Genomic DNA, 15,691 nt, shown 5'->3' on the forward strand with positions numbered 1-15,691 from the left:
TTGGAACATTCACGCCCCGGCCAGGCTGAGGGCCTCTCGGTCCCGGCCGCCCCGCGCCCTCGCCCTCCGAGCCCGGAATGGCCGCGTGATCCCCTGGTTCTGAAGTCTGATGCCCTCAAAGACTGTTGCTTTCATCCCAACTTCTCCCGCACAGGGCACACGTGCGGGCGCGGCGCCTTTAAGGAAGTCCCGGGACAGGACTCCGGGGGCGGGGCTCCGGGGGCGGGGCTCCGGGGGGCGGGGCCTTCTCTCCGAGGCTCGAGGGCGCGGCCGTCCGGACCCGCCAGGCGCCGGGCTCGGAGCAGACATGACCTCGCGCAGGTGAGCCAGGGCCGCTAGGTAGCTCGACCCTGCGACCCCTGGAGATGCGCTTCGGGCGGTGCCTGGCCCGACGGGCACCGACGGGTAGCGCGGAGACCTGCCCCCAGGCCAGACCTCTTGGCGAGACCTCTCTGTCCAGCCAGGGCCCGACACCAGGGCCCCAGGCCCAGGAGGCAGTTGGAAAGGACTCTTTCCAAAAGGGGGGCAGGGGGTGGCCTGGGTGGAGGTCAGAAGCACTCCAACCCTAGGGACCAGAAGGGCCCCTACAGGGGTGGGTGGCAGGGGTTGGAGCCTAGAATGGGCAGACCCTCCCACTCTCCCTCCCCTGTACCCCTTGCCCTGCTCCAGGCTCCCTTTTGGCCACTGGGCTTCTATCCTGCCAGGTGTGGGTCACTCTGCCTTCCTTAGGCCCAAAACCCAGGGCAGTAGGGCTCCTGAGGGTCTAGTCACAAGGACCAGCCCTCTGTGGCTGGGCTCATCTTTCTTCCAGACCCTCCTAAGGGCCAGGTGTGAGGCCAAGCTCCCTGGTGGGGACTGAGAGCCTAAGTAGCCACAGGTCAGGCCAGCTTTCAGCATCCGAGATGAGGCAAAAATGGGAACTGTGACAAGAAGTGGGTCCACCCTGCCCTTTCTGTGGGTCCCTGCTCTATGGGTATGTGCACACACGTGTGTGAGCTCAGACTCTTAGCCTGCATGGGGATGTCAGGTTGTGTGGGGGGGAAACAAGTGGGAGACACATCACTGGGGGCTTGCTGAAGCCAGAGGTCACAGGAGGGGCCATGCTCAATCCGTGAGGAGCTGGACAAGGTCTGATCTGAAGGTCCACAGGGTGTCTCCCTGCCTGGGCAACGTCTGCAGCCCCAGGCAGAGACCCCTGTCTCCGCCCATCTCCCCGCCAGCAACAGTTCAGTAACAAGGGTCCCAGGATTCCTAGGAGGGATGCACGAGGCACACTGGCCTCCACCAAGGTCATAAGCCCTTGTAGGCTCAGAAATATGGGAACTCAGTCGGATCTCAGGAATTTGTCTATAACAGCCCAAATTTGGGGAGGAGGGGGTTTAGATGTCTGGTTGGGATGACCCCTCAGGCTCCCCTCAGCCTCAGCCTGGTGCTCAGCGAAGGCCACATCTGTGTCATGTGCATGTGACCTTGTGCCAGCCTGGGAAAGCCCCGGGTGGGGCTCTGTCCGCCCTTGCCAGCCCCTCTCTGCCCCACCCCATGGTGACCATCTGGAGGTCACTCTATGGCCTGCACCCCTATCAGGCCTGGGCAGTACAGTCGATCCCCCTGTGTCCGCCCTCACGTCACATCCCCTTCCTGTGGCCCTGTGGTTTGCGGGTCAATGGGCACTGTTCTCTGTGGGGCAGGGCTGGGTGCAGGTGTCTTAGTACTGGTACCTGGGAGGGGCTGGATCCTTCAGTGGGGTGGTGGGCCTGCTGCGCCCCCTCCACCTCTCCTTCTGCTCCCAGGCTTGGAGAGGAAAGTGCACCTCTGATTAGTTTGGTTCTCTATAGGACAGGCAGACCTTGGTTTGGTTTCCTCTTGGGGGCTGGGAGCAGGGAGAGGGGAAGGACACTGTGCTCTAGAGTCCTCACGCCTGGAACCCCCTACACTGGCCTGTGTATGCCCCATCACCACGACAGTGTTTGCCCTGCGGGGTGTCCAGCCTCTGTATCGTGTGCCTCTCTGGGTCCCAGGGTTGCGGCAAGGCTGTGCAGGCCAGACTAGTGGCCAGCCTGGGTTCAAGCTGATTGGTTAGGTGGCCTGGTCTGTTCCTGGGTTCCTGAGCTCTGACTGGGTCCAGCGGGCCTGAGGGGGCCAGGCCATTGGACCTGTGGGAAGCCCAGTATGCGCTGCTCACCCTACCTACCTCCCCTTCCTGGGACGGCAAGGCCGCATCACCAAGGCAGAGCTGAGTCATTGACCCGTCACAGGGCAGGGAGCGCTCTGGCACAGAGAGGGTCCGGGGATTAGAGATGGGCACCTGGAGCCTCCCTACCACCTCCCACCCCTGTAGCCAGGGGCAGCAAGCCTCACTGGCCTGCTGGGCACCCAGCTCCACCTCCACGTCTGGCTAGGGGGATGTGAGGCCCTGCCTCAGCCTGAGATTCTGGAGCGCGTTGGTAGGAGTGGCTGCAAGTTCTCAGGACGCCCCACCCCTGAAGATTTCCACCTGATAGACCCAGTGACAGTTTGTGGGGAGGCAAGGGGGACGGAAAGTATGATTGAGGATCCTTGAAAGGACACCAAGGTGCCCTTCACCCCTCTCTGTGGCTTTGATTCTGGGCCTCCACCCTCCATCCCTGCCCCCACACTCTGGGCATTGCCCATCTTGAACTGGAATCTGAGGCTGCCTGCTGGGGCTGGGGGGAGGGGGCATCTGGGCACAGGATGTGGTTCAACAGAGTAGGTGGCCCAGGGTAGAGGGGGTTGGAAGCTTTCTTCTGGGTTCTAGTCCTCCCACCACCACCACCCCACACTGTCTCATCACGGTTCAAGGACAGCAGAAAGCCATTGCCCTGTTCCTGGTGGTCTTGCCGCCCACTTTCCTGTGACCAGCTCTGGAGGTCACCACATGGCATCTCCGCCTCTAGGAAGCCTTCCCTGGTAGCCTCAGCTGCTGGACCAATTGACCAAAAATTGCCCCAGGTCTGACTTCCCCACAAGCCAGTGTGGGAGGGAGCTCAAAGCAGTAGTCTCAGGCCAAGTCCAGGAAGTACCTGGATGGCCCTGTCCCTGATTCCCCCAGGGAAAGTGTGAACAGGAGTGTTACTCAGGCCAGGTGGCCCTGGGCCAGTCATCTGGGCTTCCAGGCCTCTCTGAATTAACACATGGACCCTGGGGAGCCTGCCCTCAGTGAAGGCACAAAGTGATAAACACAAATTGTGTATGTGTCTATGGGCCGTTAACAAGGTAGGGGAGGGACGCCTGGGTGGTTCAGCGGTTGAGCATCTGCCTTTGGCTCAGGGCGTGATCTTGAAGTCCTGGGATCAAGTCCCACATCAGGCTCCTTGCATGGAGCCTGCTTCTCCCTCTGCCTGTGTCTCTGCCCCTCTCTCTGTGTCTCTAATGAATAAATAAATAAAATCTTAAAAAAAAAAAGAAAAAACAAGGTAGGGGAGCAGTGGCGCTGCAGGGAAATGCAGGGACTATACACCGTGCCCAGCACAGGCAGTTGGTTCTGTGCATTTGGAAGGTAGGGCACAAGGCTGCTGGAGAAGAGAGCACCGAGGGGCTGCAGGTTGGTGACCTGAGCTATGAGTGAGTGGTGTCCCCTTCCCTGAGTGAGGACTATGTAACAAAGTTATGGTTTATGGGCATGGCCAGGAGTTTTAAATTTTGCAAATGAAAGATAGAAATGTTACCTTTCCAAAGAGAGATGCCAAGAAGTATTTGTGAGTTTGAGGCTCAGATCCCACGTGGGGTGAGAGGTATAGAAGGCACATGGACCTGTCGACACATGCCGGGCTCAGGTGGGGAGTCTGACATTGAGAAGTCAGAAAGAGGAGGGCCCAGCAGAGGGTTCTAGCCAGGGAAAGCAGAAGAGCTGAGCAGTGTGGAATTCTGGAGAAATATTTCTAGAAGGAGGCATAACCACCTGTGTCTGTCAGGTGCTGCTGAGGACAGAGGCCTGACCACAGGCCCTGGAGACAGATGACACTCTGAGAGCTGAGGTCTCAGTGGAGCTGGAGGGCAGAGGGGAACAGACCTGTGAGGACTCAGGCAAGGATGAGCTTGCAGACCAGCACAGACCAGAACTTTCTGTGGTGATGGAAACGTTTCCTACCTGCACTGTCAACAGTGTCTGCCAGCCACATGTGGCTCTCAGCAGTGAAGTGTAGCAGTGTGACCAAGGAACTGGGTTTGATTTTGTTGAATTTTAATTCATTTACATTCACATGGAAGCTGCTGTGTGGGACATACAGGTATAGACTGTGTGCACAGAATGGCTCCTTAGAGGAGTTAGGACAGGCCCTGAAGGAGGAGAAGACCCAGAGGGCGGGATCCAGGGGGCTTTAGACATGTGGTCTGATTTCCATTCTAGAAAGATTTCTACAGGGCAGGATCGTCTTTGTTCCTATCTCTTGGGTCAGATTTAAACCTGAGCTTTAGGGGGATCCCTGGGTGGTTCAGCAGTTTAGCATCTGCCTTCGGCCCAGGGCATGATCCTGGAGACCCGGGATCGAGTCCCATGTCGGGCTCCCTGCATGGAGCCTGCTTCTCCTTCTGCCTATGTCTCTGCCTTTCTCTGTGTGTCTCTCATGAATAAATAAATAAAATCTTCAAAAAATAAAAATAAAATAAACCTGAGCTTTAAATGCTTGCCCTGAAAAAAAAAAAAAAAATGCTTGCCCTGAGAGGGGACATCAGAGCTACCAGGGTAAAGAACATAGCAGCTATGGTCTTGGCTGTGGCCTCATGCACAGCCCTGAGCAAGGGCCCTCCTGGCCAGTCCCTCTGGCCAGTCCCAGGGAGGCAGGGCTGGGGGGTGGAGGCAGGGTTGCAGCCCCTCTAGTCCTTCACCAACAGGACTCGGCCTGTATTGGGCTCCACAGGTGGCGGAACCTGCCAGCCGTCCTGACCCTCCTCTCAGGTGTAGGCCACCCATCCACCTGTACCCCTGCCATCCATTTACTTATTCATTCACTTCTTTTTTTTTTTTTAAGATTTTATTTATTTATTTTAGAGAGAGAGCAGGAGTGGAGGGAGGGGCAGAGGGACAAGGAGGGTCTCAAGCGGACTCGCCCCTGAGAGCAGAGCCCAACGTGGGGCTCGATCTCACAACCTTGAAATCACAACCTGAGCCAAACCCGAGAGTCGGAAGCTTCACCGACTGAGCCACCCGGGTACCCCCCCTTTTCATTCATTTCTTAATTCAGGCATATTCATTAATACCCAGGCAGAACAGTCTCTATCCTTTGGAGCTTAAATGCTTGAGTGGGAGATAGACAATAAGCCAATAATACATCCTATATGTCAAGGAGGTGACAAATACTATGAGAAAAATAAGGCAGAGTAAGAAGGAAAGAAGGAGAAGTGAGAGGGCTCTCTCAGCCTTGTGCTTGTAGGTCAGCGGAGCAGAAAACAGCTAGTCCTGCGGCTCTCTGAGGAGAGCCAGGGCTGGGGAAGCGGTCCTTGAGGTTGCAGCATGTGCCCCATGAGAGAAGGTGGTGGCCAATACCACGCCTGGAGGCATAGAGTGGACAGGTTCTGCTCATGGGGCTGTAAAGGCAGGAAGGAAGCCCTGGTGACACTGGGGCTCCCCGAGTGCCTTTGGCCAAGCTGGGATGCCCTGACAGGGCCAGAAGGACCAGGCACAGAGTTTAAGGTGAGGATCCTGGGACACCTGGGTGGGTCAGTGGTTGAGCGCCTGTCTTCGGCTCAGGGCGTGATCCCGGAGTTCCGGGATCGAGTCCCACAAAGGGCTCCCTGTCAGGAACCTGCTTCTCCCTCTGCCTGTGTCTCTGCCTCTCTCTCCCTATGTCTCTCATGAATAATAAATAAATAAAATCTTAAAAAAAAAAAAAAAAAGAAAAGTGAGGATCCTGATGGTGGTGGTCACCCCCACCCACCCTCCAGCTGTAGGAAAGTTTCTGCTCATCTATATCCCTGGGACCCCATAGCCCCACCTCCTTCCCCACAGACCTCAGACCATGGAAGGGGGTAAGCACGAGGCCCACAGCAGGCACCAGGTGGAGGTTGGGTGTGGGCCAGGACTCTGGGTGGGGCTGGGGGGATACAGGGTACATCCTAGCTCTCTGGGATAGCCAACTTGTGGTCTTCATTCCAGGTGGTTTCACCCCAACATCAGTGGAGTTGAGGCAGAGAAGCTGCTCCTATCCAGGGGCCAGCACGGGAGCTTCCTGGCGAGACCCAGCAAGAGCTGCCCGGGAGGCTTCACATTGTCTGTCAGGTGGGTGAAGGTGGATGGGTGCTGCAGCCTGGTGTGGACAGGCCTGAGGCTCAAGGGAATCCAACACCCTAAGCTGGGGGACAGGTGGGGATCAGTCCCCCCATCCTAGGAAGTCAGCATCCCTCCCAGGGGTGGGGAGCCAACAGGTTGGCAAGGGTGGGGGGAAGCAGGCATTCCTGGCCAGGTGGCTTCTGGACAGGAGGGAATCGTTTGGAGGGCTCAGTGAGGTTGGGGAGTTGGCAGGACCTCCCTCCTGCCCTCTGAGGATTCTGGTGTATTGGGCAGGGGGCCTCAATGGCCCACGATTATGACCCCATCTCCTGGGGGTGCTGCCCACTGAGGGTCTGGCCGGAGGCCATGAAAGGCCCATTGTGTGGAGAGGAGGGATGGGGAGGGGCTGCAAGCAGCAGAGTGGACAGCCAGACTTGTGTCGGCCCTGGATGGGAAGGGGTCACTCTGTGGGAAAGAGTGGTGATCTGCTGGGGTGGCTCTAGATCTTTCCAGTTTCTCTGCTAAACTGAGGCAGCAGGTGGGCCTGAGGCTAGCTGTCAGGATGGACTTCTCTCACTTTGGAGACTGAGGTTCTCCCTTGAGCCTTCCCTCATAGCTTCCTGTGCTGTGAGGCCTGGAGAGGCCATCCTGGGGGCCGTGTCCCCAGGCAGGTGGTCTGGGTCATGGAGGGTCGCTTCAGTGTCTGCCTCCAGGCTCAGGGAGAGTCTGGCCTGTGGTCTGCAAGTCCAGTCCTGACAGCACAGGGAGACAGCGGGGGGGTGGGTTACCCACCAGCGGCGGGGGGGGTGGGGTGCTCTCAGGCTTGCTGGATGGGGAAGGGCCTGGCCTTGGCTCTTCCTGGCAGGGGAACCACAGAGGCAGAGATAACAGCACAGGAAAAGCTCAAGGACTGTTCTGGAAGCTGAGGGTGGTGATGGGAAGAAGGGGGTTGGTGGGAGCATACCCCCCCCCCCACATCCATGACAGTGACTGGTGCCCCTGCCCTTCTAGGCGCCATGATGAAGTGACCCATGTCAAGATCCAAAACACAGGCGACTACTATGATCTTTACGGTGGGGAGAAGTTTGCCACGCTGGCGGAGCTGGTGCAGCACTACACAGGCCAGCATGGGGGGCTGCTCCGTGAGCGCAGCGGGGCCCCCGTTGAGCTCAGGCACCCCCTGGGCTGCCAGGACCCCATATCTGAGCGGTGAGCAGCAGACATCTGGGTGTTTGTGACCATGTGCATGCAGATGTCCTGGGGCAGGGCCTGTTGGGCAAGGCCTCTGGTTTCTTTTGTGCTCCACGGCTCAGGGCCAGGCTTGGGCACCGCTGCAGCTAAGCTGAGGGAGTCCTGCATGCTGCCCTCCCCTGGGGTTTTGAGCCTCATGTCCCCTGGGTCAGCGTGAGCAGCTGGAGCCCTGCAGCCAGTCGTATGCCCACCCTCCTGGCTGGTGACTCAGGTGAACGGTTTCATCCAGCCTCAGTTTCCCGACCTGCACTGCTGAGACCTGAAGGAACTACATCTGCCAGGGAGGGGTGGTGGGGCTGGTCTAGGAAGGTGGCCCTGACCTTCCTTGCTGGAGCCAGGCTGCCACCTGGTGGCCACCTCTGGCCCTGCAGGCCCCACCTGTCCGGCCTTCTGCTTGCCTGTTCCTAGGTAGGGAGAGTCAGAGAGTAGGGCAGGGTAGACAGGCTGGCCCGGGTGAGGGGATCTGGGTGGGTCTGTCCATCTCCCTCTGTCTTGGCTTGGAGCCTTCTGGCTGCATGTGGGTCTGTGTCCCCTCACCCAGCCAGGCCACAGCCCCATCTCACCTGTGTCCCCCTCGAACCCCACACCCTGGGCCAGGTGGTACCATGGGCACCTGTCTGGCAAGGAGGCCGAGCAGCTGCTGATGGAAAAAGGACGTCCGGGTACCTTCCTGGTACGGGAGAGTCAGAGCAAGCCTGGGGACTTCGTGCTGTCTGTGTTCACACAGCAGCCAGACAAGGAAGACCGCCGGCCACGGGTCACACACATCATGATCCACTTCCAGGTGGGAGGTGGTAGCAGGGGTGGGTGTGACTCAGGGGACGGGGTCGTGGCCAGGCCCCTCATTGTCGCCCCCACAGCCAGATGGGAAGTATGACGTAGGAGGTGGGGAACGGTTCGACACCCTCAGAGACCTGGTGGAGCGCTACAGGAAGAATCCCATGGTGGAGAAGTCGGGGATTGTGGTGCATCTCAAGCAGGTATGCCCAGAGCCCAGGGGGTGCCTTGGGACCCAGAGTGAGCTTCACCTCTGGGGTGGGGAGGGCCAAGGGACCCCAATACCCAGGGGAAAGGGTGTGGGGCCAGGGTAGCTGCCCCGGGGGAAGGTGCTGTGGGGTCTGCTGGGCCCTGCTAAGGGACGCATCTTCTCCCGGCCAGCCCCTCAAGGCCACGAGGATCAATGCCGCAAGCATCGAGAGCCGAGTACAGGAGCTCAACAGGGCTGCTGATGCCAGCGAGAAGGCCAAGCAGGGCTTCTGGGAAGAGTTTGAGGTGCCCGCCCCCCTCGCCACTGTTCACTCTCCCACAGACTCCCATCCTTTGGGGCTTGGACCAGGGCCAGCAGCGGAGGGGGGGTCCGGGGGGAGGGTCAGGACAGGAAGGATGGTCATTGAAGGCTCTGGGGAACAACAGACTGAGGCTTCCATGACCCCTCCCCTAGATGCTGCAGCAGCAGGAATGTCGGCTCCTATATCCCCGGAAAGAGGGACAGCGATTGGAAAACAAGCCCAAGAATCGCTACAAGAACATCCTTCCCTGTGAGGGCCAGCAGCGGGGCCACACTGGGGGCAGGACCCCATCTACTACATGTGGGGCCGATCTGGCGAGGAGGAGCCCTGTGTGGGCTGAGGCCGCGTGGGTTCCCACCACCAGTGTGACTCTGCCTTCTGCACATTCAGAGCCCCTCCCTCCCTCATCTTGCTCAGCGTCGGGTCCCCAGGCAAGGAGGCAGGCGGGGTCTATTTTTTCCTTCTCTGGGAACCTGAGCAGCATCTTCCCCTTCCCAGTTGATACCACCCGTGTCATTCTGCATGATGTGGACGACAATGTGCCTGGAGCAGACTACATCAATGCCAACTACATCAGGGTGGGTGTGCAAGAGACACGTGTGAGTGGCCAGCTGCATGTAGAGCCTAGCATGGATCACATAGGACAACCTGAGCCATGTTTGGCTACATACCAGTCACCCTATCCCTCTATGATGAATCTAGAGCTCCTGCTGACAGGCTCAGGAAGATCTGGGTCCCCCAGGGATCATGGACCCTGGCAGGACAGGAGACATGATTGGGAGAGAGGGGCTGTGGCAGTTTCCAAGGGGTTCTTAGAATGGGCTGGACTAAATATTGGTCTTAAGCTCCTCCCTAGCCTAGGGCAGGAGGGGCCATGTGCTAGGCACCTGGTGGTGCTGCTTTGATTTGCTTGTGAACCACCTGGTGCTACATTGTACATCATTTGCATAGATTTGCATTGTTCTCTGCACTTTAACTCCTGTAAAGAGTGGACACCTGACCCCCACCCCCTTACAGAGTGATCCAGAGGCGAAGCCAGGTCATGGACTGGGCAAGGTATACATCGCCACCCAGGGCTGTCTGCAAACCACAGTGGCTGCCTTCTGGGCGATGGTATACCAGGAGAATACACGGGTCATTGTCATGGCCACAAGGGAGGTGGAGCGAGGCCGGGTAGGAGCTTGGACAGCCCCCTCCCCATCATGTGCTCACGTGGACTTGTGCTGGTGGCTGATGCTGTCTTGCTTCTCCTTCATCCTTCGGGATGCTGGTAGGGGGTGGGGAGGACTCTGGAAGGCCCCTGTGTATGCATATGCAAATCCCCATAGGGCATAAGGGGCAAGGGTGCTGGTGGTCTTTCAGCACAGCTGATGCAATGCACCCTCCTCCCAGAACAAATGTTTCCGATACTGGCCAGAGCTGCATGGCAGCCAAGAATATGGCTGTGTACATATCTGCAACTTGGCTGAGTACCAGGCCCAGGGCTACTGTGTGCGGGAACTACAGGTGTGGCGGCCAGATCAGGTGAGCCCAGAGGGCCACAAGGCATGCAGGGTCAGAGTCACAGTGGTAGAAGTCCACAGGTCTGCACTGGGGGTGAGGAAGCCCTGTCCTCGGAGAACCCCCTCATGGGGCCCCACCCAATCCCACTGGCCTTGATGGAATTCAGGTTCCTTAACCCAGTGGGCACAGTGGGCACAGTCCTGGCCTGGGCGCTAGGGGGCAGTGTTCACAGGCAGGTGACATTCCCAACCCTAGGCCCCCAGGTCCCAGTTCCCTGGCCCCAGGGTGACCTCACATCCACATGGCCTCTCCCTCCCTACTCTCTCCATGGGCCACCTCAGCAGAGTCAATGACTTTTATATGCCAGTGGTGCCTATTTCTGTGGCAGGAACAGATCCCTTCCCAGGCCCCTCCATCTCTACCTGGTTTCTTATGTCTAACCACCTGGGGGGCCCTGCAGGCCCCTCACACTTGGCTTTTCCCAAATAGAGTTCATTGTCCCTAAACCTGTCACCCTGTTGCTCCCTCTTCCTTTCCCCAGGGGCCCGAGCCCACCTGGAGCTGAGTGCCCCCAGGCTCTGAACCCTATAGTTCCCTCCCATTCCCATCTGTTGGGCCTTGACCCTGCTGGTCATTCCTTCTGGCAAATCCTGCCTGCCTTCTGCAGGTTCCTGCCCTGTGCCCTCTGATCCCCAGGGATGAGGGGTCACAGCAGCTCCACTCTGAAACCCCCCTACCCCCCACCCACCCCCGGCCTGGCCCCACCTGGGAGCTCCCAGACTGGCCCGGCTCACCAGCCCGCCCTGCCCAGGAAGAGCCACGGCGCACAGTGAAGCACTACCACTACTTCAGCTGGCCAGACCACGGGGTCCCGGCAGAGCCATCTGGCGTCCTTGGCTTCCTGGAAGAGGTGAATAGGACCCAGAGCAGCATGCCGGGAACCGGACCCATCGTGGTGCACTGCAGGTGCGATCGGGACGGGGTAGGCGGGCAGTGCAAGTCCAGCCGGGGCAGGGCCACGGCCTCCTCCCCTACACTCGCCACAGGCCTCCCGCTCCGTCCCCACAGCGCCGGCATCGGTCGCACTGGCACCATCATTGTGATTGACATCCTGGTGGACACTATCCGCAGGCAGGGTGAGCCCGTGGCACCCACACCGGCCCTAGCCCCTCCTGTCCAGCCCCAGCACCCTGCTGGCCCCCATTCCTCCTGTCCAGCCCTGTCCCTCCTGTCCAGCCCCAGCCCCCCGCTGGCCCCTATCCTTCCTGTCCAGCCCCGGCCCCCCGCTAGCCCCCGTCCCTCCTGTCCAGCCCCGTCCTTCCTGTCCAGCCCCGGCCCCCTGCTGGCCCCCATCCTTCCTGTCCAGCGCCGGCCCCCGCTGGCCCCCGCCCCTCCTGTCCAGCCCTGTCCCTCCTGTCCAGCCCCGGCCCCCCGCTGACCCCCATCCTTCCTGTCCAGCCCCGGCCCCCGCTGGCCCCCGCCCCTCCTGTCCAGCCCTGTCCCTCCTGTCCAGCCCCGGCCCCCCGCTGACCCCCATCCTTCCTGTCCAGCCCCGGCCCCCCGCTAGCCCCCGCCCCTCCTGTCCAGCCCCGGCCCCCGCTGGCCCCCGCCCCTCCTGTCCAGCCCCGGCCCCCGCTGGCCCCCGCCCCTCCTGTCCAGCCCCGCCCCGTCCTCCCGGCCGCTGCCCGGCCCTGAGCGCGCTGTGTCCAGGTCTGGACTGCGACATCGACGTTCCCAAGACCATCCAGCTGGTGCGGCGGCAGCGCTCGGGAATGGTGCAGACCGAAGCGCAGTACAAGTTCGTGTACCTGGCCGTGCAGCGGTACATCCAGGACCAGCAGCGGCGCCTGCGCGAGCAGGTGGGGTGGGGGCGGGGCCGGGCGGGGGTGGGGCCTGCACGGCCATCACCATGGTGACCGGCGGCCCCACCTCCCCCCGCCAGCCGCCGGGGGAGCGCGACTACCTGAATGTGGGCGTCAGGTCGCAGGATTCCGGCCACAGCGCTGGACCCGCGTTGCCTCGGGCGCCGGCGTGAGTGGGGTCGTCGCGGAGCTGGACCAGGCTGGGGTCCCGGGATAAGAGGGCCACGCTGTGCCCCCTCGGGAGTGGGGAGGTCGTCGGGGAGCTGGACCAGGCCTGGGTCCCAGGGTAGGGGGGCCGGGCAGTGCCCCCCCCCCCGCCCCGGGAGTGGGGAGGTCGTAGGGGGGGCACCCGGGGCGGGGTCCCGCGCGGGTGTAGACCAAACCCTGTCTCTGCCCCGCAGGACTGCGGAGGCCCCCTGCGGCGTGTATGAGAACCTTCAAGGCCTGCCGCGCTGAGGGGATCCCTCCTCTGTGCACCCCGGGTCGGGGAGGGGGCGCTGGAGCCACGCTAGAGGCTTTGCCTTCCTCAGAAGGACTGTTTAGGGCAGAACAGACTGGAGCTGGGGGGAGTGCTGGGGGAAGAGTCCCCCAGCCCTCAGATCCTCCTAATTCGGCCTGGAAGCCTAGAAATGGGGAGAGGCAGTCGGACATGCTAGTGTCCCTGACCTTTCTGGGGCTCCCAGGTGAGGGAGGAGGGGGAAACAGGGCTTCCAGGGCTTGTCTTGGTATGGGAGGCCACCAGTCACCACCTGCACAACAGAGTGACCACTTCTGACCCTGTGTGTGCTACATTTGAGTATTGGCCTATATGTGTGACATGACTGACCAGTGAGCAAGGGGTGGGTCTGTGCCTGACCTGACTGTAGCCATCCTTGGCATCTGTGCCTGCCCTCCCTGTCCCAAGCCCCCACCGTGGCTTCTGAGCTGCCCACAGTGCAGGTGCATGTGAGGTGCTCATGTGCCTGAGGCTCACACGTGTGCATGACTGGTGTGTGGCGGGTGTGATGTCACTGACATGTAGTCTGTGCTCACACCCTCCTGTCACAGATGGTCCCGTGGCTCTGTGGTATCCTCAATAAAACCACTCCTTCTCAGTTCTGTGTCTTTGTTGGGGCCTGGGGCCCAGCTTCTTGAGGATCTCCCCGAGCCCAGCCAGAGCTAGTAGGAGCAGGGAGCATTGAGCTTTGGGATGAGGAGTCTGAGGCCTGGGATCCAGAACCAGCCTGGCTCACTGGTGGTGGAGGATTCCCACGGCTCATAGCAGGAACGAGCACTGGTGCCGGTGGCCATGGGTTTGGCAGGACTCCTGCCCATCGCTCATGCCCCTGCACTTCACCGTTTGAGCAGCCAGGCCCTGCCCAGGGCGGTCTGCTGGAGGTCTTCAGGATCTTTAGGGCCCACTAGTTGGCGCCACCTTGGCTTCTGTGCATCCTTAGACCTCAGTGCCTAGGGGGTCTGCCCTGGGGCCCTGGGCCCTCTTGTTGGGACTCTCAGCAGGGCTGTGGAGCCGTGACTACTTGGGGATGTCCTTCTGTGTCCATACTGGGGGGTGTTGGGGGAGGGCTCTGTATGCTGAAGGCCCATCCCTACCCTACTCCAGCTGCTCTGGGCCCTCCCCATCTTCTTGGGGGAGCCTCACACTTCTGGGGGAGGAGGGAGGGCTGCTCCAGCCTATCCACAGCCCAGAGGGAGCAGGACTTGGACACCCTAGAACCTAGGGGTCTATCCACCCTAGGAGTTGCAGGGCTTTCAGTCTAGCAGGGGTGTCCTCTGGATCAAAGCTCTCTGAAATGGGGAGGGAAAAGCACAGTGGTGTGGGAGGGAGAGCACACAGGGTGAGGATGCCTTAACAAATGTGGATACAAAATACTTTATTTAAAAATGTACAGTTTGGGGTGGGCAGTGGGGGACTGGGTCTCCTGCTGCTGCCCTGTGCCCCCTTAGCACACCCACCCACAGAAGGGGCCAGCCCTGCCTGGGGAAGGGGCCTGGGGAAGGAGCCATGGGTGAAATGTGAGAATAAAAAAGATGGTGAGTGCTCTCCTTTCTCAGCAAAGGGCTGCTAACACAGGTCATTCACAGTGTACAGGGAGGCGGCCTCATCAAGGCTATCTCCACGATGGGGGTTCGGAAAGTGGACACATAGGAGCCTGTGATTCTTGGAGGTCTCAGGGACCCTTTAGTTCATGCCATCAGGATTCAGCCCCACAGAGTAGGGGGAAGGTGAGCTGCATAGGATATGGGGTCCTCGGAGATGTTGGGGCTCCTCCAGGGGACTGGCTCTCAATGGCTGGCACACCTGTGACACCAGCTGTGGGCCAGGGACCCACAGCTAGAGCCGGGGCAGAGGTGGCTGACCTTAGTTGTCAGCCAGGGGCCTGGAAGAGAAGGCAGTGGCAGTGGTGATGGTGGTGGAGGGCCGGGGGAGGCAGTGCAAGTTCCCAGTCTTGAGCGCGCACTGCACTGGCCAGAGCACCACGCAGAAGAGCACGAGCAGCAGAGCCGTGACCAGCGCCACACGCCTCCAGTCCCTGCAGCGTGCCCAGCAGCGGGCCAGGCAGCCCTGGCGGCGGGCAGGGCCTGGGGTGGGTGTGGGCGCAGTGGGCTCCGCAGGCTTGCTCAGGCCCACATCCACACACACGAAGCCAGGCTCTCCAAGGCCAGGTACGGAGGGTGGCAGGCAGCAGCACAGCTTGGTGCCCTCCAGCCACACAGGCTCCTCCCGTCGCAGGTGTGCCGGCATCCTGGCCTGCAGCTGGTGGCTGGTGCGCAGTGCAGGGGCCCCAGCAGCAGGCACGGCTGTGGGCTGCCGGCAGAATGGGCAGGGCACAGCCTCGCCGCCGGGCCGGCCTGTTGGCTGGGCGGCCGCCAGCCGGGCCAGGCACTCCAGGCAGAAGACGTGTGTGCAGGAGAGCTCCTTGGGCGTCTTGAAGATGTTGTCATAGCCTGAGAAGCAGATGGAGCACTCCAGGGGGGAAGCCACCTTCTCTGAGCCAGGGGTGCTGGGGGATCTGGGCGCTGGGGCTGTAGGGCTGGTCCGACTGGGGACTGACATGGCCGTGCCACACCTGCTGGCCTAATGACGCGACTCTGAGCTGTGGGACAAACGGAGAACACAATGTGTGATCACAGGCTGCCCCTTTCCTGCTGCCCTGGCCTCATGTCTCTTGCCTAGCACCAGCCCCCAAAATCTCTGGGAGGACACTGCCCACCTGTGGGCAGCTCCAGAAAGTCCCCTCTGTACGAGAGTCAAGGTCTTTCTGTTCAAATCGCCATCCTGCCTCCCCCACCTCCTCACATTCCACGACGGGTGAGCATCAGGGGGTGCTCGAGGCCTGGCCAGCCCACAGAGGGTCTAAGAATGAAGACCATGTGCACAGGGTGTTGTGCTGACCGTTCAGTGGACACCTCCTGCTGGGCCTGTCCTACCTGGCAGTGCTGCCTGGACAGAAATAAAGTTGATGACAATGACCCACAATAGTGGCTATTGACGTCTGGGATCCGCCAGGCTGGCCCCAGGTCATGGGATACACGAGAGGGTTGGTGACTTAGCCAGGGTC

General features: G+C 60.5%; 2 protein-coding genes across 3 annotated transcripts; one reads left to right on the forward strand and one right to left on the reverse strand.

The window, feature by feature from the left end:
• The first annotated feature begins 238 nt into the window (after nucleotides 1-238).
• On the forward strand, nucleotides 239-13,225 carry LOC112926139 (tyrosine-protein phosphatase non-receptor type 11-like). 2 transcript variants are annotated; one of them, XM_026007085.2, is made up of 15 exons: nucleotides 239-321; nucleotides 6,113-6,235; nucleotides 7,238-7,435; nucleotides 8,075-8,261; nucleotides 8,338-8,457; nucleotides 8,636-8,749; nucleotides 8,919-9,015; nucleotides 9,265-9,344; nucleotides 9,784-9,939; nucleotides 10,159-10,290; nucleotides 11,081-11,235; nucleotides 11,338-11,405; nucleotides 11,980-12,128; nucleotides 12,212-12,300; nucleotides 12,533-13,225. In XM_026007085.2, exons 1-15 carry the CDS (start codon nucleotides 308-310, stop codon nucleotides 12,585-12,587), a joined length of 1,737 nt encoding a protein of 578 aa, XP_025862870.2. In that variant the 5' UTR covers nucleotides 239-307; the 3' UTR covers nucleotides 12,588-13,225. The 2 variants fall into 2 exon arrangements, with proteins under 2 accessions (XP_025862870.2, XP_072587025.1); XM_072730924.1 differs by lacking the exons at nucleotides 11,980-12,128; nucleotides 12,212-12,300; nucleotides 12,533-13,225 and having other exon boundaries at nucleotides 11,338-11,787.
• A 760-nt stretch (nucleotides 13,226-13,985) lies between these two features.
• Nucleotides 13,986-15,186, reverse strand: RNF223 (ring finger protein 223). Its single transcript, XM_026007091.2, has one exon. The coding sequence runs from the start codon at nucleotides 15,184-15,186 to the stop codon at nucleotides 14,491-14,493; it is 696 nt and encodes a 231-aa protein (XP_025862876.1). The 3' UTR covers nucleotides 13,986-14,490.
• Between the last annotated feature and the right edge of the window lie 505 nt (nucleotides 15,187-15,691).

The sequence above is a fragment of the Vulpes vulpes genome, chromosome 12, assembly GCF_048418805.1.
Source record: "Vulpes vulpes isolate BD-2025 chromosome 12, VulVul3, whole genome shotgun sequence".
NCBI lineage: Eukaryota > Metazoa > Chordata > Mammalia > Carnivora > Canidae > Vulpes > Vulpes vulpes.

What these genes read in the sequence shown, in the direction of transcription:
- RNF223 (XM_026007091.2), bottom strand. Translation starts at nt 15,186, where the DNA reads ATGTCAGTCCCCAGTCGGACCAGCCCTACAGCCCCAGCGCCCAGATCC.
- LOC112926139 (XM_072730924.1), top strand. An exon ending in ACATCATGATCCACTTCCAG is followed by an intron (nt 8,262 to 8,337) that starts GTGGGAGGTGGT and finishes TCGCCCCCACAG; the next exon opens with CCAGATGGGAAGTATGACGT. An exon ending in TCAATGCCAACTACATCAGG is followed by an intron (nt 9,345 to 9,783) that starts GTGGGTGTGCAA and finishes ACCCCCTTACAG; the next exon opens with AGTGATCCAGAGGCGAAGCC.